We start from the raw sequence: 13,637 nt of genomic DNA on the forward strand, positions 1-13,637 counted from the left end.
AAATCTATCACAATCTTTTATATCACCATCGTCATCAATGATCATCGTCATCACCACACAATCGTCGTCATCATCATCATCATCACTACCAGCATCATCATCATAACTAGTTTCTTCTTCATTGTATTGGTTAATGATTTCATCGATTTCTTCAACATCTCCTTCATCATCATCATCACCATCATCATCATCACAACTATCAACATCATCATCAACATCGCCGTCATCATCATCATCACGACTGTCACTCTGTATTTTTATTTATTTTTGAAGCTTCGTTTAGCAAGTGCGATTATGTATACCTGGGCAAACACTCGCAAGGAAACAGGTTCATTAGAAGTAAGGACCTATGATCATGATCATCATCACCATCTCGGCATCATCATCACCACCATCGCCATCTCGGGATCATCATCACCATCTCGGGATCATCATCACTACCATGTGGCCACTACATGACTATCAACCAACAGCAGCCTTTTTCTCTCCTTTTCCGTTGTTTTAAAGCTTCGCGTGCGACCAAATGAAGCAGGAAAATGATTTTTTTTAATGTTTACGCTTGTTTATTAAAGAAGATTTTTAAAATTATTTTTATTTACCAAAAGAGCAACAGTTCCTGACAGTCTTAATCCAATATATATATATGTAGCCTATATATATATATATATATATATATATATATATATATATATATGTATATATATATATACATTTATAATTTATATTTTATTTATTATTTATTATTATTTAATTTTATATTTTTAATTATATTTATAATATAATTTATTACACATTCATCTACCCTTATCTAACCTACTTCATCACACTATGGGGAAATAGTCCAAAAAGCCACCTGAATAACCTAATACTTTCCCAAAAAAGATCAATACGTTTAATTTTTAACCTCAAACCCGATTCTCATACTAAACCCTTCTTCCTAGCAAAAAAAATTTTACCAGTTAACTTCATCTGTCTTTACTACTCTGCTTTATTCGTTTTTAAATTTATCAATAATCTTCTCCCACCTCATTTTATCAACTTCTACACATAAAGTAACTCCGTTCAATCTACAACCACTAGACACACCCCTCTCTTTTATATCTACAAAACTCGCCTCAAATTTATCCAGACAAGCATAAAAATAACAGGTCCTAAAATTTGGACAGAACTTGTACCTCCCCATCTAAGAGCCATCATAAACCTACAACATTTCAAGTCAAAATTCCGTGCTTTTTTATTGACACTGGATCTCCACCACCTAATATTATATTAAGAATACGTTAGAACAAATGATGCGGATGAATGGTCATTATGAATGGTTAAACATTTATGTGTTTATATATGTACTGAGCGAACATTTACATAGTTATATGTCTATATATGTATGACACGAACATTTACTTATTTATCTTCAATTATCTTTCTGCTTCAGTTATTTTCCTTATTTTATTTCATTAACTATTCATGTATCTACCTGCGGTGGCCACCACAAGACAAACAGTCTTATTCAGTCTCCGCATATTCAACTTCATAACTTTTATTCACTTATTTGATATGTTGTTGATTATGAATAAAACTTTGAAAATGAAAAAATGAAAATAATATGAAATGAATGAAAAATAAAATAGTAATATGCGGCTTTATAAATGAAACACAAATTAATTGTTTGAATAGACTTTTCAAATCAATACAACCAAACTGCAAAAAGGTTATATGTCACAACTTCGAATAATTAATTACAAAATCCATTTATCTTTCTCCACCATTCCTTTCTTGTGGATGAAAAGAGAAGCAACTCACCCGATAGATACATATTTCGTTCGTGTGGGCAAAATGTTTCGCTATCTCCACATTTTAACATTGGTTTTATTTTCATTTTTTACATTCATTTACAGTTATTACATTTTCATCATTGTTTTCGCTAATGCGTTGTTCATGGTGAGAATGTTGCAGGAGAATTATAGAAAGAAGAAACGAAGATTGTACATGTGTTTTGTGGATCTAGAAAAGGCTTTTGATCGAGTACCGAGGAAGGTCATTGAATGGGCGTTGAGGAAGAAAGGAGTGAATGAGAGACTTGTTAAAGCTGTGATGCAGCTGTATGAAGGAGCAAAGACAAAGGTGAGGGTTGGAAGGGGGATGTCGGACGCTTTTAGTGTTAAGGTAGGAGTGCATCAAGGATCAGTGTTATCACCGTTTCTGTTTGCAATTGTGATGGATGTTGTGTGTGGAAACATAATGGAGGGGTTGTTATTTGAGATTTTCTATGCAGATGATTTAGTCTTGATGGCTGATAGCATGGAAGAATTGCAGTTAAAATTTGACAGATGGAAAAGTGTTATTGAAAAGAAAGGGTTAAAAGTTAATATTGGTAAGACGAAGGTAATGGTGAGTGGGGAAGGTGGGGAGCGAGTGATAAGTAAAATAGACCCCTGTGGGGTATGTGATAGGAGAGTGAAGGCTAACTCAGTATTGTGTATAGGATGTCAGAAATGGGTGCATAAGAGATGTAGTGGTGTGAGGGGGGCACTGAAAAAGGTGGAAGGCACGTTCAAATGTAAGAAATGTGTTCATGGTGTGATTAAAAGGACGGACGCAAGGACGGGGTTGAGTGGTGGTATTGAAAGAGTGGAAAGCTTTGTTTACTTAGGGGATAAGCTGAATGCGGATGGAGGATGCTTGAGCGCAGTTACGGCTAGAGTTCGTGTGGGATGGATGAAATTTAGGGAACTGGGTGGGGTATTGTGTGGAAAGAAATGGTCAGTGAAGATGAAAGGGAGGGTATATAAAGCATGTGTGAGAGCAGCGATGGTATATGGTGGTGAAACTTGGGTGTTGAGGAGAGAGGAGGAAAGTGTACTGCAGAGGGCTGAAAGAGCTATGGTGAGGATGATGTGTGGGGTTAAAGTGAAGGATAGGAGGAGTAGTACAGAGCTGATGTCAATGATGGGACTGAATGAGGACATTGTGACATTGATAAGGAGATCGAGATTGCGGTGGTATGGACATGTGTTGAGAAGGGATGAAAGGGTCGGGATTAGGCGAGCGTTGGAGTTCGAAGTTGAAGGAGTGGTAGGAAGGGGTCGTCCGCGATTGGGATGGAGAGAGCAGGTGGAGAAGGACAGGGTGAAAGCGGGGTTGCGTGATACTGAGGCGAGTGACAGATGTGGATGGCGTCGAGGGGTATTTCGGTTTCATCATAGGTAGCCAAACGGCAACCCCCGATCTCGGGGAAAATGCCGTCTAAACGTGTGTTGTTGTTGTTGTTGTTTTCGCTAATACAAATGCATATGATATGATTCATCTGAATGTTTTTTCAACGAAGATGGAGACCTCTATTATCTGTGTCAGACAAATTTAAGTAAAAACTGAAATTCTATTGAAAATTTCATTTCAAATTTGCTCAATGCTGTTGAATTAATCGCTTGTTATATCTCATAAACTGCAGGTTTGTGCAAACACGCAAAAGTTGCTCAGAGTATGGCCATTGTAGGCTGAAGTCTTCAACTTCTTCATTTAAATATTTTATTTAGTGTCTTTTTTGTTTATGGCGAAACGTCGTATTCGATTAAAAATATTTACAATTCATTTTTAACAAATTCGAAAAATATGTGATTATTTTGTTAATTATGTCCACTTTACACTTTTTAATTTTAACTTTTAAATTATTATTTTTCGAATGAACTTGCCTCTTAAACAGAGTCTGAGAGTTTTTTGTAAGAAGATTTCTCCCCACCTCTTTAAAAATCACAATTTTCTTCTTCAGTCATGTTTACTCTACTTGCAGTTTATTTATTATTTTAATTAATGACTTAAAAGTTTTCGGTTGAAATAACTTTTATAATCTGCTCGATTTTTGAACAAGAACGTCTGTCCAAACCAAACTCAAAAGTTTGTAGTTTATTTATTTTTATTTATTGTTTTCTTCAATGTGTTATTATTTTATTTTAAAAACATGATTTAATATTGATTATTGTTTCTTCATACTGTATAAAAATTAAAAAAGACCACAAATTTCAGTGATTTGTTGATTTAACAGCTGTTTTTTAAACTGTAACAAAGTAAAATATTTATCTATGATATGATGACCAAGCAGAAATGGATTCAGGTATACCATTTGGTGTTTCATTGAAAGAATTGAAAGATTTAATGACTTTGAAAGGTCAGGATGCTGTAGAAACTATGAAAAATAAGTTCCCCGGAGGCATTAATCAACTCTGCACTCTATTAAAAACATCCCCAACAAATGGTACATATTTCTGTTCTAAATTATTATAAAGCTAACTAATTTATTATATTTTATTTATTTCTATAGTTGTATGTATCATGTTTCACCATTGCAATAGTTAACATATGAGATAATATAAAATAAATAAAATGATTACAAAAAGTTAATGTTAACTTAGGTCTGGGAGGTGAGAACGAGGACCTAGTTGCTCGAGGTAAAGCCTATGGAAAGAACATCATACCACCGCCTCCAATGAAATCATTTCTAATGTTAGTGCTGGAAGCTCTGCAAGACACAACACTCATCATATTAATGGTGGCTGCTCTCATATCATTAGTTCTCACTTTCCAAATCCCAGAAGGTGTTGAAGAAAGTAAGCTCGTTAACATTATTTATGATTTCATAAAAGGGAGAGGATGTAGAAAAGAGAGAGGAAGTAAGAGAAGAGAGAGGAGATGGAAGTAGAAATTATCCACATTATAATGATCAGATATTTTAATTAATATCAATGTTGTTTTCATCAAATTTCTCATTATTACCATCACATTTTTATTCATTTAATCACCACTGACCAACAAGAAGATAAATCGGATAAGGATAAAAACGCAAACACCGGAGAGAACGACCCCTCGTGGATTGAAGGTATTGCCATCTTGTTTGCTGTCATTGTTGTTGTTCTGGTAACATCGATAAACGATTGGAAGAAGGAACGACAATTTAGAGGACTTCAGTCAAAAATCGAGGATGCCCAAAAATTTGCCACCATTCGAAATGGCTCAATTGTTCAAATTCCCATCGGGGAAATAGTCGTTGGTGACATCTGTATGGTCAAATATGGTTGGTTTTTCGATTCACTCTTACTCACTCACTGCCTCGACATCATCATCATTATCATGACCTGCAGGTGACCTACTTCCAACTGATGGCATTTTAATACAGAGCAATGACCTCAAAGTGGACGAGAGTTCACTTTCGGGTGAATCCAACCAGATCAAGAAGAGCATCAACACTGACCCCATGCTGTATGCAGGTCCCTTTTTTTTATTATTCTACAGTACCAGGTCCCTTTTCTGCAGCAGTGACCTGCTTCGAATGCAGAGATACTCCTGCTCAAGTATAATTTTTTTATCATTTCAGGTACGCACATAATGGAAGGTAGTGGAAAGATGTTGGTGACGTGTGTCGGAGTCAACTCGCAGGCGGGCATCATCTTCATGCTGCTCAATGGCGCCAATCATCGAACTAAGAAGGACGCTCGTTAGTAATGATGGTGGTGATTGTGGTGATGGTGGTGAGGAAGAAGAAAATGATGGTGGTGACGATGACGTGATGGAGATGATGAGGATTGTGAAGATGAAGATGGTATTGTCTTTATATTATAAATACAAATATTAAAGATTAATGATGATGATAATAAACTCTAGATGTACATCAATCTGAAAATGAAGCTGCCAAAGTTTGTGTTGATGATTTTGTTGATGTTGATAATAAGGATGATGATAATTATGATGATGCTGGCGATATAGAATGTTGTATAAATGATGATATTTGCCATTGGCAAGCAACACACAACTTCAAACAACATGGCAAACGCAAACAAAAACGGAGAACTTTAAACATGATACACATTCACACAAACAAACAAACACAAACAAACACAGAGAATTTCAAATGTGACACATGATGGATCTGACTTTGAAGAAACATACAGCAGCAAGGAGAAGTCTGTCCTCCAGGCCAAGTTGACAAAACTGGCAATTAAGATTGGATATCTAGGTTCCTTTTCATTCTTACATTTTTATTTCTTTCAGCTTTCACAAACAATCAACCAACCAAACAATCAACCAACCAATCAATCACTTACCTACCAGGAACTGTGATAGCCATATTAACAGTCATCATATTGATGGTTAGTTTCTCCATCTCCACCTTCTACACAGAGAAGAAGCCGTGGAAAACGAAATACGTGAAAAACTACCTGCAATTCTTCATTGTTGGGGTGACGGTTCTCGTCGTGGCAGTCCCTGAAGGCTTGCCCCTCGCTGTCACCCTTTCACTAGCTTATTCTGTCAGGGTTAGCCGCTACTTTCATCGTCAGAAAGATATTTGCTATCACCTTTTTTGTTAAATCACTATTGAATGACGATGATGATGATGATGATGATGATGATGAATAGAGAATGATGAAGGATAACAACCTGGTCCGACACCTGGACGCCTGTGAGACGATGGGCAATGCAACTGCCATCTGCTCCGACAAGACTGGAACTCTCACCACGAATAGGATGGCTGTTGTTAAGTCCTATGTGTCAGGTCTGCTGCCCCTCTCTCTCTCTCTGTCTGTCTGTCTGTCTGTCTGTCTGTGGGTGTGTGTGTGTGACAATTTTTTGAGTAGATGAATTAATGGTTGTTTGGCTAACTGATTGAATTGGATGGGCAAATATTTCACGTGTCTGTACGTTGATTGGCAGGTGTTTACTACCAGGAAGCACCAAACTGGAACAGCCTGCCTGACAAAATAAAGGAACTTCTTATCGGGAGCATATGCATCAACAGTGGATACACCTCTAAGATTATTGCTAGTTCATCAATTTATTTATTTTAGGATTAGTTGATTGATTGATTGATTGATTGATTGATTGATTGATTGGTTGGTTGGTTGATTGATTGATTGATTGATTGATTGATTGATTGATTGATTGATTGATTGGTTGGTTGGTTGATTGATTGATTGATTGATTGATTGATTGATTGATTGATTGATTGATTGATTGATTGATTGATTGATTGATTGATTGATTGATTGATTGATTGATTGATTGATTGATTGATCGATTGATTGATCGATTGATCGATAGATTGATTGATTGATTGATCGATTGATTGATTGACATATGTAATGATGTTTAGTAAAAAATTTCATTGTAAACCAACTATACAATCAAACAACTATCCAATTAAAAATCCCAAATCAATCACTTAATGAATGAATGAGTAAATGAATGAATGAACAAATGAAGGAATGAACGAATGAATGAACGAATGAATGAACGAATGAATGACAGGTACACAAAGAAAAGCAAGGATTGTTGCCTACACAGCTGGGCAACAAAACTGAATGTGCACTTCTTGGCTTCATAACAGACATGGGAATTGACTATGAGCATGTCATTTTCATCATCAATTTTTGCCATTTTTACAAAAAATATTACAATTTTCTGTTTAAATTTGATGAGATTTTTTCAAATTTTCTTACAAATTACATGAAGTGCCTGTGAAATTTAAAAATTGAAACTCAGGTGCGTGAAAATAATCCAGAATCGAGCTTCACAAAAATTTTCACCTTCAACTCGTTGAGGAAGTCAATGACAACCGTCATTCCACTGGGAGACAACAAAGGGTTCAGGGTTTTCACTAAGGGGGCTCCAGAGATAGTACTCAGCAAGTTAGGAAAGTTCATCTATCTTTTGTGTTTCATTCATTGTAATCGCCACCATCACTGCACTGCTGATGTCAGGTGCAGTTTCATATTCCGGGAGAAAGGAAGATTGGAGGCCTACAGTGCAGCCGTCGCATCAGACGTCCTTCGAATCATCTCAACGATGGCAGCTGAAGGCATGAGGACTCTCTGTGTGGCCTACAAAGATCTGCTCTTCTGTTAGTTAGCAACCGAGCTGCTGCTCTGCATTCTGCTGTTACTGATGATGTGGATGATGATGTGGATGATTTGATTACCTCTTTAATTGATTCTTCAACCTACCTGATTGAGATCAGCTCCTGGTCTCGAGAACGATGAAGTGATACCTCGAAGCTTTGATTGGGAGAACGAGAACTCCGTCATCAGCAGACTGACGTGCATTGCAATATTTGCTATTGAGGACCCTGTCAGACCTGAGGTACTGTTTGTTCTGAGATTTATCTTTCCTTCAATGGATGAATAATAAAATCTTTTAATCTATCAACAAGAAACTCAATCAGTCCACCTACCAACCAACCAACCAACTAGGTGCCAAACGCCATAAAGACCTGTCAGAATGCAGGCATTACAGTTCGAATGGTCACTGGCGACAACATCGAAACTGCAAGGTCCATTGCTATCAAGTGTGGAATCATTACGGTTGGTTGGTTGGTTGGTTGGTTGGCTGGCTAGTTGACTGGTTGAATGGTTGGCTGGTTAGTCATGTAGGTAGTCATCGATCAGTTTGTGTGGGAATCAGTGATCGTTTCATTGGTCTCATTAGTTGCTGGTTTGTTAACATTCAAATTGGTACTATGTGGATTTGTTAGATTGATGTTTATAATTCTCATTATCTTTGTCACAATCATCATCGCCATCAAAACCGCCATCGTCATCGTCTTCATCACCACACCATACTGCAGCCTGACAGTGATTTTTTGGTGTTGGAAGGCAAAGATTTCAACAGATTAATAAGAAACTCAAGTGATAATAAGGTTCCTCGTGTGCTCTCTTTGTCTCTTGCAATTCATTTTCTTGTATTTATTTTTGCTGAATCAGATAAGTCAAACTCTTTTTGACAATGTGTGGCCAAAACTTCGCGTCCTGGCGAGGTCGTCGCCAAAGGACAAGTACATTCTGGTGAAGGGGATCATTCAAAGTACCGTCAATCCGCAGAGAGAAGTGGTCGCTGTCACCGGGGATGGGACCAATGATGGGCCCGCCCTCAAAGTGGCTGATGTCGGGTTTGCTATGGTTCGTTCGTTCGTTTGTTGTTTATTGGTTGGCTAGCTGGTTGCTTGGTTCATGTTTTTTACACGACACACACATGCACCTTTTCCACGACCATCAGGGTATAGCAGGGACAGATGTGGCAAAGGAAGCTTCAGACATAATCCTGATGGATGACAACTTCATGTCCATCGTGAAGGCAGTCATGTGGGGCAGGAATGTTTATGACAGCATCTCAAAATTTCTTCAGTTTCAGCTCACCGTCAATGTCGTTGCTGTCTCGGTGGCCTTCCTTGGCGCATGCATTATAAACGTATGTGCCTCGTCGTTCGTTAGCTGCCACTTGTCTGCCAGATTTCTCTTAAGAATTTTGTGAAGGAAAAATTAATTTTTGCTATCGATTTATACTTACAAGCTTACTTTCTCAGGAGTCACCGCTGAAAGCTATTCAGATGCTGTGGGTGAATTTGATCATGGACACCCTGGCCTCCCTCGCGCTGGCCACCGAACTGCCCTCCCATGATTTGCTGCAACGAATGCCCTACGGACGAACCCAGCCACTGATTAGTGCCAACATGCTGAAGAACATCGTCGGACACGCAGTCTACCAGCTGACAGTCATCCTTTGTCTCCTGTTTGCAGGTACGTGTCTGCTGGCTGCCTAGGCACTGTCTACAAACATTCGCACTTGCAAAAATGCTGTTTCGTCACACACACACACACAAACACACACACACGCAACACTCAACTCAGGTCCAGCTTTCTTTGGTATTGAGACGGGCATATCTGACAATCCAGAACACATAGGCAGGAATGGGCAGCACTTTACAATTATCTTCAACGCGTTCGTCATGATGACCCTCTTTAACGAACTGAACGCAAGGAAGATCCACGGCCAGAGGAACATATTCGAGGGCCTCTCAAGGAATGTCATCTTCACCTCCATCTGGTGCTTCACTATGGCTATACAGGTTTGGCTCCTATTATTCTCCATCTGGAGGTTTTAACCTATTACTCCATTCTGTCGCCATCTTCATCATCTTCAATCATCATCTTCAATCATCATCTTCATCACTCACTTCATCTTCATCACTCACTTCATCTTCATCGTCGGTACCAGGTAATCATTGTGCAGTTTGGAGGTTATGCCTTCGACACAGTTGCATTGTATTTGGATCAGTGGCTCTATTGTCTCTTTCTCGGCGTCGGGTCTCTACTATGGGGTCAAGTTGGTGCTGCTGATGATGATGATACTGATGATGTTGTTGATGATAATGATGGTGATGATGGTTGAAGATGGCATGATGCTGCTTAGAAAATGTTTGATAATCTGTTAACCGTCATTGTCACTGTCGTCATCCTTGTTAAAATCATCGTAGTTAGCATCGCCATCATCATCACATCATCATCGTGACAGGTCTTGTTATACATCCCAGACCCCTCTCTTCCTCAGTGTTTTGTCAAACGTGGTGCAAAAGTTAGCGATCATAAAAGAATTTCTAGGTTGGTTGGTTGGTTGGTTGATTGATTGATTGATTGGTTGATTGATTGATTGATCGTTTGGTTGATTGGTTGATTGCATATTCAGTCGGTCTGTTTCCGAGAGACCCGAAGAAGTGAATGGTCACATATTGTGGGTACGAGGCCTGAACAGAATCCAACATCAGGTTTCCATCATTAGCATACTTTTAGTAATTATTACATTATACATCATGATAATTATTATGATAATAATGATGAGATGAATACGCGAATGATATGTATATATAAATATGTATACACTGCACGTTTATAAAAGTTGTTCTTGCTGATGTGTTAAAAGTTTAGCTCATCATGTTCATTCGTTGTTGTTGTTGTTGTTATTAACCGAACTTTATTACTAACAATACTACTGTACATTTCTAACCACTAACAACAACAACAATAATAAAAATGATGATGGTGATGATAATTACTGATAATTACTAATACAAAGATAAGGGTAGTAAGTCTTTTCAGAAGCGGTCTGAGAGGGGAGAGCTTAAAATCTCTGCACAGCTGCTCCAGCAGAAACGACAACAACAACAGCAACAACGTCAGCAGCTCTTCTGCTGGTTCATACAGCTTAAATCTGACGTCATCGATTACGTCATCGTTGTTGAGCAGTCGGTGTAGTGGTTATGATAATGATGCTGGTGATCATGATGATGGTGATTGTGGTTCTGTGTTCCAGCATCATTTTGATGGTCACCAGGAGGAAATGTTTATTAGAAAAGTATGATGATGATGATGATGATGATGATGACAGTGATGGTGATGATGATAATGTTGAAAATCTAAACTAGAGATTGAGATTGTTTAAAATGTTCTTGTGGATGCCTTTCTATTGTTACTTACTGCGTGTTTTGTGATGATCAGCTTGTTGTGATAAAATTTGTATATATATTTCAATCATTTCATCGTTTAATTCAAACTATTCATCATCCAATCGTTCGTTCATTTTTTTACTCGGTCTGATTCATTTTTTTCACTAAAAGGCTGTTTTTCGTTCTCTACTCAAACTCTACGAGTTGTTAAACTTTTCATGTAATGAATTTATGGCTTAAACTGCTCGTGTTTCAATTTTAGCATTTGTGTGCAAGTTCTTGTAACATTCGATGATGTCAGGTTACTTTTTCTTTTTCGGCTTTGTTTTTTGCGATTTATTTGGTTCCGTATTATAAACCTTTAACAAATATCATACATGAGAAAATTAATTATAAATATTTATTTAATTATGTTCAATAATAATCATCTAACAATGCGATATATTAATGAAATAATTTCAATTGTTCGAGTTCATTCTCTTCCGAGTTGCTTCTAACAGCCTGTGTCATGGTGATTGTGTTGGATTGATGATGCTGATGATGATGGGGAGGGTGATGATGGTAATTACAAACATCGTGGTAATATTAATGATGATGACGACGATGATGATGATGATGAATTAACTGCTAGATCCACCTAGAAAATGTGATGCGAAACCTAACGAATCAAGCTTATTTGATGGGACATAAGGTTCCAAGCTGTCATGATGATGATGATGATGATGATGATGATGATAAGAATCTTCATGATGATGATGATGATGATGATAGTATCATATTCGATTAAAGAGAAGATGATGATGATGATGATGGAGTAATGATAGTTCGTTGATGAATAAAGCTAGTTTGATAAAAGATGCTAACGAAAGTCGTAATGATGCTACGCACACACACACGCACGCACACGTTGAACAAATTGGCAGACGGACTCTCCACACACGTCCCTACTGGCCGACTCCGACCAGCAGAAGGGGCAGACCTCTCCGAAGGCAAACACGCCACACTCTCACCAGTGAACCAGCCATCCAATCAACCAATTGATCGATCTATAATTTTATTAGTTTATTAATTAATTTATTATTTATTTGCGTAAATATTAAGAAATAAGTTGTTGAATTAGCGTGTGAACGCAAACGAAACGTCGCCCTGAACGGCAGACCACTGACCGCCTCACAATCATTGGAGACATGTATGCAACAAACAAACCTGCCAGCCAACAGATTTCATTCAAATGTTTCTTGCTTGTAAAGAACCGTTCATGTACATACATAAATTATAAAATATTTACGTATTATTATTGTTATCGTTGTTATTATTATTATTTTACTTGATAGTAACAAATGAATAGCAGTAGAAATGATGTTTTTTAATGATTTTACGTTTTTGAAGTTGATTGTTTGTAGGTAATAATTAGATACGGTTAATTTTTTAATTATTTTTTATCTCAGATTTTTTCAAACAAAAGATATGTAAAATTACTCTTCTGTTTGAGCCTCGCCTTGTAAGGAGGTCTTCCAAATGGGGATCGTCTTAGTGGTAGGAAACAGGAAAAATAGAATAAAATATTAAGAGTACGAAATAGTGAGAGAGAGAAAATGATTAAGAGAGAGGGTGAGAAAGGAGGTTTCATGTTAATTTCATTAATAGTTGCGCGAGGAATGTTAGATTTAGTAGTTAGTAAGTTAGATGTAGCATCAGTAGATTAGGTTGTATTGAAATGTTCACGTGATGATGAATATGGAAGTCATCCCCATTGTCGTTGTTTATCATTATCCCATCACTATTTCTGTTTTTCATGATCGTAATTGTGAGTGAATGTGTGTGTACGTTGTGCCAGCTAGGTAGGTAGATAGGTAGGTAGGTAGGTAGGTAGGTAGGTAGGTAGGTAGGTAGGTAGGTAGGTAGGTAGGTAGGTAGGTAGGTAGGTAGGTAGGTAGGTAGGTAGGTAGGTAGGTAGGTAGGTAGGTAGTATTGGCAATCATCATTTTCATTTCATCCTTATTATTTGGTTAGCGTATTCATCATTATAATTGCTATAATTATCACTGCCCTTATGTCTTTTATATGATAACAAACTTTATTGGTTGTAATTATTATTGTTATTGATGTTGTTGTTGAACGTAATTGCTCTGTCACATTTTTATGAATTGGGCTGGTTCAATTCCTTATATGTAGATCTGTTTTGAGAGGGGACGACGACGACGCCGATGGCCTTGTAGTTACATTATATATAGAGGCGTCAGTAGTATTGAAGTTTCAGTTGATTAACATTATACAATTGATTTCATATCGCGTAATTTATGTTAAATGACTCTGTATAAGATGATGACGACGACGATGGTGATCGTGTTATCGTCTTGGTCGTTCTTTAACTCCA

General features: G+C 37.4%; 1 protein-coding gene across 1 annotated transcript in view; it reads left to right on the forward strand.

Annotated features, from left to right (window-relative positions):
• HELRODRAFT_190078 (hypothetical protein) overlaps nt 1–12,276 on the forward strand; it is a gene marked incomplete at its 3' end in the record, with an annotated part of 14,538 nt that extends 2,262 nt beyond the window's left edge. Inside the window, exons 7-35 of the mRNA XM_009012557.1 lie at nt 274–444; nt 577–707; nt 1,599–1,912; nt 3,267–3,445; nt 3,476–3,891; nt 4,097–4,249; nt 4,407–4,601; nt 4,808–5,065; nt 5,133–5,258; nt 5,366–5,485; nt 5,653–5,684; nt 5,890–6,004; nt 6,100–6,302; nt 6,406–6,541; nt 6,700–6,806; nt 7,294–7,395; nt 7,528–7,673; nt 7,746–7,885; nt 8,003–8,124; nt 8,235–8,345; nt 8,609–8,680; nt 8,745–8,939; nt 9,037–9,228; nt 9,344–9,557; nt 9,669–9,886; nt 10,036–10,143; nt 10,333–10,392; nt 10,891–11,169; nt 12,184–12,276. Coding sequence (XP_009010805.1) covers nt 4,099–4,249; nt 4,407–4,601; nt 4,808–5,065; nt 5,133–5,258; nt 5,366–5,485; nt 5,653–5,684; nt 5,890–6,004; nt 6,100–6,302; nt 6,406–6,541; nt 6,700–6,806; nt 7,294–7,395; nt 7,528–7,673; nt 7,746–7,885; nt 8,003–8,124; nt 8,235–8,345; nt 8,609–8,680; nt 8,745–8,939; nt 9,037–9,228; nt 9,344–9,557; nt 9,669–9,886; nt 10,036–10,143; nt 10,333–10,392; nt 10,891–11,169; nt 12,184–12,276 — 3,495 coding nt within the window. The 5' untranslated portion in view covers nt 274–444; nt 577–707; nt 1,599–1,912; ... (1 more) ...; nt 3,476–3,891; nt 4,097–4,098. The remainder of the gene's footprint in view (nt 1–273; nt 445–576; nt 708–1,598; nt 1,913–3,266; nt 3,446–3,475; nt 3,892–4,096; nt 4,250–4,406; nt 4,602–4,807; nt 5,066–5,132; nt 5,259–5,365; nt 5,486–5,652; nt 5,685–5,889; nt 6,005–6,099; nt 6,303–6,405; nt 6,542–6,699; nt 6,807–7,293; nt 7,396–7,527; nt 7,674–7,745; nt 7,886–8,002; nt 8,125–8,234; nt 8,346–8,608; nt 8,681–8,744; nt 8,940–9,036; nt 9,229–9,343; nt 9,558–9,668; nt 9,887–10,035; nt 10,144–10,332; nt 10,393–10,890; nt 11,170–12,183) is intronic.
• Between the last annotated feature and the right edge of the window lie 1,361 nt (nt 12,277–13,637).

This window comes from Helobdella robusta (genome assembly GCF_000326865.2).
Source record: "Helobdella robusta unplaced genomic scaffold HELROscaffold_11, whole genome shotgun sequence".
In the NCBI taxonomy this organism is placed as follows: domain Eukaryota; kingdom Metazoa; phylum Annelida; class Clitellata; order Rhynchobdellida; family Glossiphoniidae; genus Helobdella; species Helobdella robusta.